This window comes from Lobosporangium transversale (genome assembly GCF_002105155.1).
Source record: "Lobosporangium transversale strain NRRL 3116 chromosome Unknown BCR41scaffold_58, whole genome shotgun sequence".
Classification (NCBI taxonomy): domain Eukaryota; kingdom Fungi; phylum Mortierellomycota; class Mortierellomycetes; order Mortierellales; family Mortierellaceae; genus Lobosporangium; species Lobosporangium transversale.
Window position 1 is genome coordinate 130,956 of NW_019029036.1, and position 16,195 is coordinate 147,150.

Here is a 16,195-nt window from a genome sequence, read left to right on the forward strand (position 1 = left end):
TACTCATCAAGATCGGGTGTGCAATAAATAAGAGCAGAGAGTGTCAATGACAAGTAACAGCAACACTGCCCAAAGAGCTTGGGCATCAGTCAAATGCTTGATGTTTTCCTTCAAACTCCAGTTAATAGAAAAGGCTTTATTGGGTGCTCCTTTATTATGTGTATCAAAGCGGACTGTAACATATATATCGGAGTCCTTGGGCACAGTAAAGCTCATACTCGTAAGCACTATTGGTTATCAAGAGACCCAGCTAATGTCAAGTTAGCAAATGCATAGACAACGCACAAAGAAAGCGAATATCTTCAAGCATCATTGGAGAAACGAGCTTACAGAGAATATTCCATAGTAGAGCAGCATGCCCCATCCAAAGTCTGAGGAGTTAGACGCAGATAGCGATGTTGTGACATGCGTCATACCACTCATTAACGTTGCTAACATCGCAATACCACACACCTGCCCAATTCTGCACCATCCTGCCAATATTCCTATAGGGGTTGGAAAGTGATTTCCTGTTACAGATGGTGCTAGTGCCTGGGTTTGCGCACTGGCACCATTTTGCTTCCACCGCCATACTTGATACGACAGCGGCAATTAGCGCAACAACAGTGAATTTCATTGTAGCAGTGTTAAAAAATAAGAATAATAGCCGAATCAAATAAAAATGCTTGGATTTTGAAGAAAAAAAAAAAAAAAAAAAAAACAGAGTGGTTTTTCTGGGGTTGATCGTACCGAAAAAGTTTCTGGGAGGAGGGGCGGCCTTTATCTTATTTAAATTTAAATAAACGGCATCTGCCTAAAGTCTAAAGTTGCGTCGGCAGTAAGCAATGATTGTTGTCACCTGTTCTTGTGTCAAGGAAAAAAAGAAAAGCGCCGCATGCTGGGGCTGTACGGAAATATCTAAGGAGAGATGAGATTATTTGGGCCTGACGAATTCTAGCCCTTTGATGATGAATGGAGCCAGGATCAGTCTTGGGACTAATTACGAATGCTCGTTAGCATTGGAAAGAGGAGGAAGTATGTGTAAAAAAAAAATGCTAGTAGAACTGAAGGAATAGAACAAAAAAAAATGTTAGGTATGAAAAGAGGACCACATGACGATAGCCCAAGGGGACCTCAGAAAGGAATGTTTGATAAAGTTTGTAGGCGTTCACAAAGCAACCGCACCCAGTCAGTTATGGTATAACGCTTGTGTATGCCTTCGGAGCAATTTTTGTCTGTTCCTTCATGCTGAAATGAGGTAAAGAATAAAAAAGCAGCTCTGCCATGAACGCTTGGCCACCATATAATCTTTGTTAAATTCTGCCCAAATCCCCAATTGAGCCAGGAGGAAAGGAGGAAGGAAATGAAAATCAAATTTTCAAGGTACACATACCATGTTTAGCTGAGGTATAAATACCCCTTGTTGATGAAATATATAGAGGAATCATGTTTGTGTTTACGGAAGGATCCGAACAAGAACCAAATATTCCATCGAGGTCCACAAAGCATAAAAAAAATGTATTTTACATATCGGCAAATGAGCGTGTTATTTACAAGTAAATTGTTCAGATAGTTTAAGGATTGAGCCAGCAGCATTTTGACATTCATTCGGGGTCTGTAGATACTCCAGAGGGTTCAGTCATCAAAAATACAGGAGAGCTCGAAATCTTAAAGTAGACTAAGATCGAGCCTGTGACCAGGCCCAGAGAACACACAGACCTTTCATAAAAGCGAGAGGGCCAGCATCTCTGGCGCATCTGTCGAGTACACTGTTAAGCGAGTAGCTTCTGATCTATACTATCGAACCTGAGGGAATAAAGAAGCCAAGGCACCAGTTTTATAATGAATCAAATTTTCGGATCACAAAAAAAAAAAAAAAAAAAAGAAAACCTGCTGGATCCCCTGTGAGTTTTAAAAGATGATGACAAAAGCGACCCTATTAAATCATTTCTTATTTTATTATATTTTATTTTAATTATGATCAATAAGGCGCAAACAAGGGTTTTGTATCATCTAGGCTACTCAGTAAGATCGGATATACAACAAATGCGAGCAGAGAGTGCCAATGGCAAGTAGCAGGATTGCTGCTCCAATAGCTTGGACGCCAATTCAATGCAAAAACCATAATGAGACAGTCGAGGGGCCTCCCCGCGGGGCTAGCAAGTGCTGAAGAGGGCCCGGATCATGGGAAAGCAATCCGTGACAGATATCGCTAATCTCACACCAAATGAGTCGCGTTATCGTCTCCAAGCGTGAATTTTATTTTTATAAAACATATCGCTATTTCTTTCTCGCTCATGGACAGCTTTCTTTTGAAAACAAGAGATAGACATGACAATGCTTCAGGTAAGATCGCCAATATTCCAGATCTGTATTGAGCCGTAAAGGCATAACTTTGACACCGGCGCATTAATGATTAGCGTGTAATGGCCTGTGTATAGAGTAATATTTGGGATGTACATGCACCACCGGAAGAAGTTTACACACACCGAGATATGGCTGTGTTTGCTTCTTCACTGCAGACATCCCAGTCAAATGCTTAATGCTTTCCTTCACTCCTATGCCAAGAACTCAATTAATAGAAAAGGCTTTATTGGGTGTTCCTTTATTATGTACATCAAAGCAAGCTGTAACATATATATTAGGGCCCTTGGACACGACAAAGCCCATACTTGTAAGCACTATAGGCTATTAAGAGACTCAACTAATGTCAAGTTAGCAGATGCGTAGATATACATACAAAAAAAGCGAATATCCTCAAACATCATTGAAGAAACGAGCTTACATAAATACCTCGTATCAGAGCATCATATCCTATCCAAGGCGCAGTAAGGTGCCCCAGAGCATCGCTGATACCATTCAGCAAGATTGTTACCAACATCGCAATACCGCACGCCTGCCGAATTCTTCACCCTCGTACCAATGTTTTTGCCGGGGTTTAGTATTGATTCGGTATCACAGAGCTCTGCAGTGGTTGGGAATAAGCACTAACACCATATTACTTCCACCGCCATACTTGACATGACAGCCATGAAAAAGTTGCCGCAGTCATTTGCCGCCCTTTGCCTCGCATGTGCAATTAGGGCACATTCAGTCCTGGATATTGGACATACAGTACGGGATGAAAATAATAAATACCGCACAATCTCTCCAAGTCTGCAGAATGCACTGTTGCGCAGAAGCACGATGTTGAAGTCTTTAATCATTTTATTTATTTTATGATGTGGAAATAACCATCATTTAATTGTTCGAACTAAGGAGGATCATGAATGCTTATTTTGGATTTTTGCTATGTGATGCCTTGATCGAATATTGATGTTCTCACAGATATCTCAAACTCCTATAACAAATATCAGCTTCCTAAGAAAATAATAATAATAATAATAAAGATTCTGCAAACTCTGTGAATAGGAAAAGATTTTTTGGATTCTTCCTTTATTATGAATATCCAATGCGTGGTCATCTCTCTCCTATGCACCAATGATGCTTGACACCAAGAGGTTCACTAAGGCTGGAGTTAGAAAAGTACATAAACATACACACAAAGTGAATGCTTTTCGAGTATCAATGGATAAAGTAGACTTACAGGAGCAACCTCGTATTAAAGTGGCATGCTTTTTCCAAAGCATGGCTTTAAGTGCAGGAAGCATAATTGACACATTTCCTAAACCACTCGTTCGCATTGCCAGGAACACTGCAACACCATACACCTGCCCAATTCTTCACCATCGTGCCCATAGCTGGAGTGCAGAGGTCTCTAGTGGGTGGACGCACGCAGGTACACAACCTTGCTTCAGTCGACATGCTTGATAAGGCAGCGACAAGCAGCATAGAAACAGTCAACTTCATTGTAGTAGTTTTTTTTTTTTTTTTTTTTTTTTTTTTTTCGAGTTAATAGGTAAAGCAAGGAAGGTCGAGGTGAGAAGTGAATTTAAAGTGAAAAGCAAAGAAATGGAAGCTAGGGGAATATTCCTAGGGGCGATTGTATTTGAGAATTTCTCTAAGAGGAGAGTCGCGTTTATATAGTTAACCCAAGAAAGTGTCTCTGGTACGGATAATGGGCGTAAGGCTTCCTTCGCCATCTTCGCTGTCCACCAATAACCGTCTTCCGTGAATTACAGTCGCGTCGACAGTAATGATAAAAAATAAAATATAAACATTGTGGTCGCCTGTTCTTCTACCAAGGAAAATAAGCGTGCAAGTGAGGTCTTCGTCTACTTGTGCCAACTGCATATTGGGACAAAAGGAAAAGTCCTGGCAAGAGACAAGGAAAAAGGAGAACCTTATTGGCTTGATGAATCGTAGTCCTTTGATGAGGGATAAAACCAGAGTCGATCTTTGCGTCCAATAGGACCACTGGTTTGCAAACTAAAAAAAAATAGGAAGCATTCATAAAAAGAAGTAGGCAGCTGAAGGAATACAGTAAAATATGGCAAAAAGGTTGCATGGGAGAAATAGAACAGAAAAGACAACAAGTTCTAGATGAGAGGGCACATGTTGTTCTTATAGGGGATTAGCCCTTGGGGCCCTTAAAGATATATCAAGTCCAGGAGTCTTTAGTCGGTCTAGGCAGCGTTTGAAAGATAGTTTGGCAGAAGAAGGAGGTATCGAAATGGTTCTATGATTTCGGAAAACCACTTCTATTCTCATAACTTTCTCCATGTAAAAACCCAACAATGGTACGCTAGAATCCCCTACAAGAGTGAGGGAGGAAGAGTAGATATCAAAGGATGAAAAAAGCGATGTCTCCACGAATGCTTAGCTGGCACAAACTACTATTTTGATAATCAAACCAATCAAACAAACATATCCTCGGTCAGGCTATACCCATCTGTGCCTAGACTTTTTAAAGGTCGAGGCCTTGTTAGCCTTGAGTGCTTCTGACAGTGCCACAGCTTTTACTTCTCAACTGAGCTGTGAAACAAGTCCAACGCCTTCAAAGCGGTGTTAGCCTCGAGCGCCTCTAACAATGCGAGAGCCTCTTTATCCCCAATTGAATTCTTTGTCAAGTTCAAAGTACTCAAAGTTGAATTAGTCTTCAATACATCTGAAAGGTCCAGAGCTCCTTCCCTCTCAATTGAGTTGAGTAGGACTAAAATGACCAAAGCAGTGTTACCCTTGAGTAATTCTGACAATACAATAGCCCCTTCGTTCCCAATTAAGTTGCTCTCCAAGCTCAAAACGCTCAAGGTCGTATTAGTCTTGAGTGCTTCTGACAGTCCTAGAGTTTCTTACTTTTCAATTGAGTCAAGAAACAAGATCGAAATGATCAAAGTGGTGCTAGCCTTGAGTACCTCTGACAATGCAAAAGTTCTTTCAGTCCCAATTTTGTTGCCTCTCAGGTCCAATATGGTCAAAGCTGGAATGGCCTTGAGTGGACTTACAAATACTCGAAATGCACTAGTCCCAATCTTTCGAGGCTGCAGCTCCATGAACAAGTTTTGAAGGTGTGATAATCTTCTGGGCTGTAAGTTGGATAGCTTTATGAGATCCAGAGACAGAACAATATGAATCGCCTTCATGCTGATGAGCTCTATAGCACAAACAAGTATTTCATATCATGGGTATTGAGATTTTCCTGATAGTGCATTCTCGATACTCTCCGAGCCCGTATCGAAGAATTGATACACTTGGTTTCTTTAGTGCTTAAGCAAATACTTCAAGGTCAGTGTTGCTCCAATATCAGCCGAATGTGGTGTCCAACTTGTAAACACGCCTTGTACTGGTCAACGTATCGAATATTTCATCAACCCTGATTTTAGATCTTAATGTGATGCTCACTTTGCTAAGGTGCAATTCGTATTTACCGCCATTCATATTTACAGCATTTTTAAACGTCTTCTGTTCGTTTTCTCTATATGTCGAACGATAGTGATCGAGACAGGTCCATTTGACGTGTCCTGTTTAGGCCGTGATCCTGTACAAGTTGACAAGCTTCCTATCTTCGTCGTTGATCCGGAGGAACCTGTCCAGCTGTCGAAGATCGGCTCCATCATAGTTATCGATTGTGTTAATGTTGTTCAAGCCTGGAGGTTTCATTGGAGGGTGCTTCTATATATTTGATTGAATAGTTGATACCGGCATCGACCAGATTTGGAACTGGTGTCAATTAAGCAGCCGCAAGCGTCTCCATTCACAACCTGAGACGCTATAAAGGATGGGTATAAACTTTCCATACTTGTGAAAGAACTCTATGCTAATTTGGATTTCATATCCTTCGTGGTTGGCAATGCGGATTTCGTTCTGACTGCTTTTGTTTGCATCTACTGTATGTTATCCACATTCACATATGAAGTGAAGGCGAGACTTGTTCTTCAAGACATTCATTGAGCCCCGCTTGGTAGCATCGACTGACAAAATTAGAATACTTGTGTAGCTCAAAGCTCTGAACGAAGATAGCATTAGTCAGCCTTTGAAGGGTAGCAAGTCTGTTGAGGGCTTGGTGTTGCAGTCTAAGCATTTCTGATTGTATTTTAAGCAATTCGCCATCCTTCTTTTTAGCTTCCTATTGCAGTTTAAGCCTCTCACCGCTCTTTTCTTTGGCCTCCAACGGCATCTCCAGACTCTAGTTAGAGTTCGTCTTCTCGGTTTATTCATTATGGCGAGTAATGAGGGATAATTGATAGGGGAGCCATGCTTGATAACCCCCGATAGGCTTAGCTTTGATAACTTCCTTAAGAAATACAAACTGGTGACGGCGTTGCCGTTGCTGCACTGCACTACTTCTGTAATGACGTCCAGTGCCTTGCCAGGTTAGAGTGCTATACGCGGAGGTTCGAATCTAATAGACTAAACCAAATGAATCCAAAAAAAAAAAAAAAAAAAAAAAAGATTTGTCCAGTTGAGTTCTAAGATCAATTAGAAAGACACACTGGAGCATCATGATAAAATAAAAAAATTGCCTTTTGCCATTAGGGTCTAATAGAATGGAATTTGAATCTCACATCTGGAAACACGTTTTAGAGGTCTTGTAAATGCACAGGGCATGACAAGCTGTCATTACTTGCAGAAAGCAGTTCTGACACAAACTTCTTCAATGCTGTCGGTGTCAGCCTTTCGAAAGTGTTTTGCTGAATGATGACATGAAAAGTTTCCGCTTTCATTTTGATGGGAGGTGCCGACCATTATTTTTGAATACCAGAGTTGCTCAACGGCAGTCTTTGGTTGAAAGTAAATCAGCCAACTCCAACTGTGGAGACGTGACGGCGAATCCTTTGACCCTGCCGGCTTCCATTTCTCACGCCTATTACCTCTTTGTCCCCTCACTTCTTCTCGTCCCTTCCCTTCTTCTTCATCCAAAGTAGTACAAAAACCAATCCCAACTAAGGCTTTTATCAAACTCACAAGTATACCTCCGATCTTCGGCCTTCTCCATAAACGATGACGTAGGCTATAGCGGTATTGTTACAGGTCTCTTGAAATGCGTGCAAACTATTCTTGAGAAGTTACCAGTATTGGCTTCTCCGCGTTCAGGAAAGGAGCCTAAGCAAAGAAAAGAAAACCTAGCCAAGCACTGAGGATTACGGACGATGAACGGCATGCAATCGTCTTGGATGTGCTTTCCATCCTTGCTCTCTCAGTAAGATCCCTCTTGGAGACATTCTTCCTATCGAAGGATTTACTTGTTAAGCCTAAGAGGAGGCATTTCTACGCGAGAGGAGAACTGACAGCAATCTTCAAGATATGGCATGTGGCGTTCAGAGAAAAACATGGCCGCAGAGAGCTCCTTGATGTCGCCCTTGACTTTGTGCTGGAGAAAGAAAATAAAGAACTAAAAGAGATTATCAAGGGCAAGAGGTTCCGTATGCCAACAAAACGCGCGACTGCTACCCAAGCGGGCCGGGCCAGGCCAAACTGTATGTTCTAATTAAAAGGTTTGCGATGAGTGCACCAACATTACACAAAAGCCTCTCAGTCTCTTACAATCTCAACGTTCAGACAAGCATGCTTCAACCACAGAGGTTATGGTGTCTAAGATACTTGCATATTTTAGAAGTAATGAATGTACCTATATGCAATTGATCTCCGGTCTTTACCTTTCGGAAGGGGACTTCCCACAAGCAAATTTCGCTGTCCATGGAAGTAGGGCTTTCCGTGCCAAATGGTTCCCTCTTCCGATGTTTAGGAACTTTATGCAAGCGCTCCCAAGAAACCGTTTGATTGGAAGTTTAGGGTTATGATACCTTGTTTACGGTAATATCAACTGGCGGTTCAGCCCTTAGGCAATTTTAATCGCCTCTTTTCAGGGATCACCGTATCGTTGATCATCGTTAACACAGCGGCCGTGACCAAGGCTGTTTGAGATCCCTTGGAGCTTTTGACTGGGTAAGGCTTTATGCCTAATAATAAGAACTAGCAGCACCTGCACTCTGCATATCAATATCATTTGATCAACGCTTTGAAGCAACAGGTCAGCACTATGTCAGATATATCATTACAAAAGCCAAAGGAGTTGCCGCCTCAAAAAGAGGCACATGTTCTCTCTTCCTGGGCCAGACATCTATTCAAGGAAGCCTTCAGGCCTTGGAGGCTATTATGCAAGAGGCGCTCAATCTGTCTCCTGAGTGGTTTAATGGTAAAAGGATATTTGTTGCAGGGGATCAGCACACTATACAGAAGATTCGGTCACTGCTATACTTGCATGCCTTTGATGTGGCCGCATACAGCTGCTTCGAATGGGTGATCTCAGTGTTACGGATTTTCACCTGCAAACGTTTTATGAGCAGTATTTCTTCGAAAATATTACGGTAATAGATGCACCCCTGGCTCCATAGTTTTTGGTCATGTACCGAGGCTTAGGGATGCACCGTAGGGGCGCTTTCATTTTATTCATAAAGTCAGAACATTATGTGGCAGTCGTGGTGGGGTCTTAATAAAAGGCTCCCGCCTGGCAACAATATTAAAAAGCAACTTTGAGTCTTGATTTACGGCCGCAAGATATCGCAGCGGAAATGTGTCTGCCTCGAGCGACCAGACCTCCATTCCACGGATGAGTTGCTTCGCCAAACTTTTGATGCATTTATCCTGAGAGGATCGGAGCTTGTAATCGGATGTGGGTACCTGAAAGAGGCAACAATAAGGCTCCCGAAAGAAGTGCAGGATGAAATCCTGGACGTCATGCTAGATCGCTTCATCAATAGGTTTCTTACAGCACTCAACTTCAACTAGCTAAACGGAAATCTCCAAAAGCGCAGCACTCTTTTTAGAGGGCATGCTGAACTGCATCGAGCATGCATCTGCTATCAAGGCTGGGGGTCCAGGTCGGGTGGAGATGGTCAAGTGAACTACTATCCATCTTCAAGCAGGATGAACGCGTAACTACGCAAATGACCTACTGCATCTACAAGGCAGTTTGGTTTACACATGGGATAAGGGCACCGTTGAAGCCGTCAGCGAATCATGCTTAGTGAATACGCCTTGTTGTATATTTCAATATACAAGATAATAACGGCCCAGCTATAAGATTAAGAAAAATACTAAAAACACACTAGGAACATACTAGGGGAATTCCTAAAATTAATACGCTAAGAAAAGTATAATAATAATAACGCGTCACTAGAGACGCGACAAAACACCGACATGGTTCCTGAATAATCCCATGTCGCTTCTAGATAGATATGTAGTTACTTGGTACGAGTCTCTCTACCAGAAAATGAATAAATACCCCATGGATGTGGTGTGTGGACCCACATCTTATTCTCACTTATCTTAGCTTCCGATAACTACTGTCTAAATATTTTTCACGCCTGGCCAAGAGGGCGGATAGTTAGCGGCTAATTTGCACCAGGGACGCTGCAATTTACATTGCGAAGCAAAGCACAATGTTCCAAAGATACCCCAATGGGAAGAACAGGAACAAACCACATTAACAAATATTTACACCTTGGGTAGGCTTCCAGAACGACTTGAAATGGACTGTGATGTCCCTACTGGAGGTACCAAATACGTCAAACACCAGAAAACGGCGATATCAATGAAACGTATAAAGTTATCATGGTTTACGAGGACGAAAAAGGATGTCTTACATCCATTATCCGAATCGGCGGCCCTTTACTGTTCCCTCCCTTTATAGGTTCTCCTTACTTCTTTGGGGGTTGGCTCCTTCGGACATGATGCTTTTTCTTCATATTACTCAAGTACGCTGTATAATTCTCGAACGAAAGAGAGATTACATAGTAAAGGATCGCTGTTCTTGATGGATAGTTCTTCTAAATTTGACACATGATTTGCTTCATTACTTAATCAAACTGTGCTCTACCGTCCCTTTGCCTTGCATTCATTCTACTGTGGACATATCCAGCACTCTCTCACCTCAAGAACAAGTGGCCTTTACTGATGTTGGCTCTCAACGATGCTCTATCAGATCGAAAACATATTGGTCAGCGGAAATGAAGAAATTGAAGGTGTGCAAACGTGGATATTTATATTTGAACAATAGTTGTCTGCTCAGATATAACTACGTAAACATTCAGGACATGTATCTTGTTTTTTCACTCCATTCCTGTAAACCTCGATGCTTGTAAGAGCAAAAGATTTTTCTAATATTTATGCAACAATTTTCTCTCCTTTCTATCTCATCTTACATCCCTATATCACTCTACTCATTTGGCTGTCTTTATAATTTTTGAAAGAATGATTATATTACTACTTTCTCTTTTTTTTTTTTGCATCGTGTGTCGTATTATTCAAAAAGATGAAGCCTCCAAAGTGGCATAGGGCAAATGAGAAGTACTGGATACTTGAAGCTTTTTTTTTGTTAGAAAAAAGAAGAGGAAAAGGACTTTTAGTTTCAAATTATACAGCGACGGCCATATAATAATCAGAATGAGAATAAGAATAACAATAATGCTTAATGATTAAAGAAAAACTGCCAATGTATGCATAGAAAATGCTGAATATTATTCGTATTTTTTTTTTTTTTTTGCGGAAGAATGGCGATCCGAAAGTTTGATTCGTTAAAAGCCGATGTCTTCGGTTTCTTTGTTTGCTCGAGTTCGATGGTATAAACCAGTATAGCTGAGAAGCCGTTCGTTTGACAACGCGCTGGAGTTAGAAGCACCAAAGATATTAGCCTCTTCTTTTCTTGGCAGATAAAAAAAAATATATGTATGATCTGTGTAACCTTTGAATCAGGGTTCAATCTTCGCCTGCTTCGAGATTTCGAACCCTCTTGTATCATTGATGACTGGCTCCTTTAGAGCGTTCTTGAACCCTGAATGAGTGCCTGAGTGTTGGTCCGATTCCTGAGCTTTCTGAACAACTTGTTTGTAATTAAAACGCTCATTTGTCGATATTTATAATACATTCTTTTAATTTTTTTTTTTTGGTCTTGTGGATTTCAATGAAATGTTTGCTCCTTGCTCGGATCCTCCTTTAAACACAAACAAGACCCTTCCATATATTTCATCAGCAATGCGTATTTGAGCCTTCGTTGGATGCGGCACATGTACTCCCCGATATGGCTCCCTGGCTCAATTGAAATTCGAGTAATGATTTCGGGCGGCCAAGCTTTTACAGTGACGTTGCTTTTTTGATTTTAACTTCATGGAAGCACAGACCAACATTGAACATTCCAGACCCTCCTTTCCGATACCCCTTGGACAATTTCTCATTTTACATTTTTGCGATATCCCCTCAGCTATTTTCTTTTTTATATTTATTTTCATTTTCATTTTATTTTATCTTATTTTTTTACACATGCTCTCTCTCCTATTCAATGCTAACAGGGCAATCGAAATCGGTCCCGGGACTGATCTTGGTCTCATCCCTTACCAAAGGACTACAACTCGCCAGGTGAAAAAGAATAAGATCCTCCTTTTCCTTTATCCTTCTTTAGATTTTTCTCTATAGCCCCAGCATGGGACACATTTTCCCACTTAACACAAGAGCAGGCGGCAGGCAACGACTATACCGACATGGCTGTAGGCTTCAGGCCGCACCAGACGGTTATCACTTGCTTAAATATAAATAAAAACGGTCCTCTTCCCAGAAAGTTTTCTAGTACGATCATTCCCAGAGATATCACTCTTACGTTCACTTCTTTTGCTCTTTATCCCCTTCTCATCTCAAAGTTCCTTATTTTCTTATTGATTCAATTATTCTTTATTAGCACTGCCACAATGAGATTCACTGTTGTTGCCCTAATTGCCGCTGCCATGACAAGCATGGTGGTTCAAGCAAAATGGTGTCATTGCATAGCGCCAGACACTAGTCTCCTCTGTAACTCGAGATCAATTGAACACCCCAACAAGAAGATGGGAAAGTTGGTGCAGAATTGGTTAGGCTTATGGTATTGCGACGTTAGCATCTACCATGAGGAGTGGATTAGTCGATGCAGTTTTATACCTCTTTGTGTCTAGCTCCGCAAGCTCTGGATGGACATGACGCTTTAGTGCCTGTAAGCTCGTTTACCCAACGCTACTTGAGAATATTCGCTTTTTGTGTGTATGTTTAAGCATTTGCTAACCTAGTCTTAGTGGCCTTAACAATCAATAGCGCATGCGAGTATGAGCCTCGTCATGTCCAAGGACTCCGATGCATATAATATATATATATATATATATATATATTACAACCCGTCTTGATATGTTTAATAGAGGGAGATTCAATAAAATCTTTTCTATTATCAGTTCTTTGCGAAGGGGGAGTTCCCTTGGAAGAAAAGAATGAAGCGTTTGACTGGAATAGCTATGATAAAGAAGCAAACACAGTCATATTCCGGCGCGTCCCAACTTCATCTGAGAGTACATGTACATCCCAGGCATTTAATGTGTATACAAATCATCGTACTGATCTGCAATACATTGGTGACAATGTTAGCAAAATACAATTTTCAATTATACCTTTACGGCTCGTTACGGATTTGAAATATTGGGGATCTTGTCTGGCGCATTTCCACGTCTATCCCTTGTTTTCAACAGAAAGCTGTAACTGATCGAGAAGAAACAGTAGGAGCATACAGTATATGCATCTCCTAAAAAACAAAAAAAAAGTCCGCCGCGATATTGCCCCCAAGCGCGAGATATACGGCATTTAGTTCAAAAAAGCTTCGCCTGTCGTGGACAGCCTCTCATGATCCAAGCTCTCTCCAACACCTGATAGCTTCATGAGGAAGTCCTTCAACTGCCTTTTTGTGATTTTCTGCATTAATATGATATCCAAGCTTTTTGAACGACCCTATAACTTGCCATTGCCCTTTCCTGCCAGCATTCGTGTGCAATTTGTTCATGGCCCCATCCTCGATCATCGTTCTGTAGAGACGGCGAACATCAATAGTTGGATGTGTAGTAATATTTCCCTCCTTTAACGAAGAGGGTCCTTCAAGCGCTGTGACACATACGACTGATGGCCAGTGTATTCATGGGCACATTAGAGATATTTTAAACAAAGTCAAGTTAAAGCAACGCGAACCGGAGATCGCACCCTGCAGCAATGAGCCAGCAGAATATTTATAATGCCACACAGGGAAAGAGAGTAAATGAGTAAACACATGAAGGTGGCTAAAGTCTCGGGTCTTTTGCTTATCCCTAAAACTGTTCGATTATTTTTGAACTACTAAACCCATGTAAAAACAAAAAATATATATATATATTCAAGTTGAACTTTTTTGGGTGTGAAAGGCCGTAAAACAATTTCGTTTGCTGCTGAAACAAAGAGGGACATTGCACTTTTCAGACATATTTGGGTTTTGTTGGCAGTGCCGTGTGATGTAGCCCCACTATTTTTTACTTCTTGGTATGCGGTCTAGGAACACTATACACATGCTGCACGCTCTTCTCTCATTTCAGGTCAATGGCCATTATCCTCGAAGCGGCACTCAGGTAACTTGAAGTGTTTAGTTACTCTTTGACGCTGTGTCTTCTTGACACTTGAGCTCCGAGTCTTGGTAGTCTCACGGACAGAATTAATAAGATCCCAGATAAGCTTACGTCGGAACTCCCAATATGTGTGAGTGAAGCCCTCTTTTAGGCTGGTAATATAGGAGTTAACGATTGAAGTGTCCAACAACCAGAAAAAGAGCGGGAGCCAATTGCATCGTGAGGGTTGTTGGGTGTTGTAATATGATTTCAGTTGATTAGCAACATCGACCCCGTCCATGTGGTAGTTGTAGTCGTCAATGACCTTTAGGATAATAAGGTTTTTTCTCGAGAAGTTGCTAAAAACTCTCCGTACCTTTGAGACATTGGTACGCGTTTCCCTAGGACATCTGTTCCTCTCAATTCCCCACTCTGCGCCAAGAATCCCATGAATGGCTATAAGCATCCTTATAGGCCTATTACCTTGGCAATAAACAACCAGAACATCCCCTACCACAGTCCCAGATCGAGTATGCAGATTCATACAACGAAAATATTTTGAAACCTTCAGGGGTAGGTTTATTCTTGATCCGAACTGTATGGCAGCTTCGTCCAGAGAACTGGATAATCATCCCATCAACGGAGCCATTGGAAGTTGGAGTGTATAATTTCTTGAAGGTATCTCTCACATGAGAAGTGATTCCAGTTTGTCGTAATACATAAGCGTCTCAATTTCGGGGTGACAAACATGAATATATCTCTTGATCTGCTCGTATCTTCAAAGTGTCATGTCCTTGTTCCACATTTGCTCGACTGAGGGCAAGTTGAGCAATCCAGCCCAAAAGCTTGTTTCTTGAGGTATCCCCCAAGCACGACCTGCAGCCTCTGTCATCTTTTTTTCTGCATAGCAGTTTGTTCTTGATACAATTGTGTCGAGTGTCTTATCGGGGAAAAAAAAGGCGGAAGATACCAAGAGGAGATGGATTATCTGTGAACTCAAGAGGCAAACGGATGTAAGGTTTATGATATTGTCTCGACATTGGACTGAAATTCAGGGGGTGTAGGCAGAGTAAGCTGGGTTTTTCTTCGCTTGTTCGTGGCTCCAGTATAAGGGCATCGAGGTGTCATCGACGTCTTCTCTCTTTTTCAATACGTCGCCTAATATTCCGTAGTTGATCTTAGTCTAGTCTCTGAAATTTTGTTTTGGGTGTTGTGGGGTGTGGCTTACTGAAATTTTGAGAAGAAAACGCGTGCGACACAACTGTCCCTTTTTAGAAGTATCAGACAAATATTTACGTATAGGAAACAGCTGGTGGCAAAAAGCATGTAACGGCCAGATTGACAGCGACTGAAGTGAAGTATGCCAGTATAAAGGGAGCAGATCTGTCGACATGGCTCCTTTTCGCTCTCTCTACATTAGTTCCCTCTAGTATCTTACTCACTTTTAGCTTTTATCACCCTCATTGCTCGTTTCTTTCCATTTGAAGCCCATACGACTGTATTTAATCCTTCCTTTCTCCTTCCCCACCAGTCAACTCCCTTTTTTGTCTATTAATCACACCAATTTGGACAAAGTTTCATCCGTTTGCATTCTCGATGGAGAGCCTACTGCATTCCCAGTGGACATCAATTGGCAGAAGACTATCGACCATCTCAAGGATTCAATCGAGGTTAAGAAAAAAACACTTTTCAAGGCACCGACACCAATAAACTCATCCTTCATTAGGTCTTGGTTCCCGATGAAAGCACTCTCGTATGCAAAGATCCGGAGATCGTCCAAACTTTCGTAGGTACATTGCGTTTATTAAAGGAAAATAGAAATAGTAGCTGTCTACACGGTTTTGCGCTTGTGGGAGTCGAGACAATCAAGCGCCCTCTGCAAAGTCCTGGCAGCATACCGTACACAAATGAAACATCTATCACACCTGAAAGTCTCAAAGCAAGTGAGATTAATGATCTTCTTGATTAATACTCTATGGAAGAATCTGTCGATTTCGATCCCACCAGCATTGCTCAAGTTATTTCGAACATACCCTTGGTCACAAAGGCCTTGTTGGTACCTGCTGTCGAGCGCTTGCAGAAAAGGTGGTCAAACATCGGAATGAATTAAAGACGGAAAAGTGAGAGAAGTTTGCCTCTGTTGACTTATTGACCTTCATGAGAAAATGTGTAACTTATTCTCGCATTGTGCAATGCCTTCCAAGTCTTTAGCAGGCTCAACTTGGTGTTGTTGAGACTGCCCTTAGGCGAAGATCTACTAAAACTAAACGAGTAAGCTCCTTGGTATATTGATTTACTTGTTATCGGTAGTAGGTAGTCGATCATAAGAATTATGTGATTTGTGAGGATTAATCAGTGGGCAGGGATGAAAGAATAACCAACAAGCAAATGAATAAGTAAACCTTCCTGTTGTAACAAGC

General features: G+C 41.5%; 2 protein-coding genes across 2 annotated transcripts; both read right to left on the reverse strand.

Annotated features, from left to right (window-relative positions):
- Positions 1-4,877: 4,877 nt before the first annotated feature.
- BCR41DRAFT_401159 (hypothetical protein) lies at positions 4,878-5,501 on the reverse strand (the record flags this gene model as incomplete). Its single annotated transcript, XM_022029198.1, has 2 exons — positions 4,878-5,209; positions 5,381-5,501. 2 exons carry the CDS (start codon positions 5,499-5,501, stop codon positions 4,878-4,880), a joined length of 453 nt encoding a protein of 150 aa, XP_021876467.1.
- A 2,689-nt stretch (positions 5,502-8,190) lies between these two features.
- BCR41DRAFT_401161 (hypothetical protein) lies at positions 8,191-9,192 on the reverse strand (the record flags this gene model as incomplete). Its single annotated transcript, XM_022029199.1, has 4 exons — positions 8,191-8,318; positions 8,594-8,684; positions 8,824-9,039; positions 9,154-9,192. 4 exons carry the CDS (start codon positions 9,190-9,192, stop codon positions 8,191-8,193), a joined length of 474 nt encoding a protein of 157 aa, XP_021876468.1.
- Positions 9,193-16,195: the final 7,003 nt, after the last annotated feature.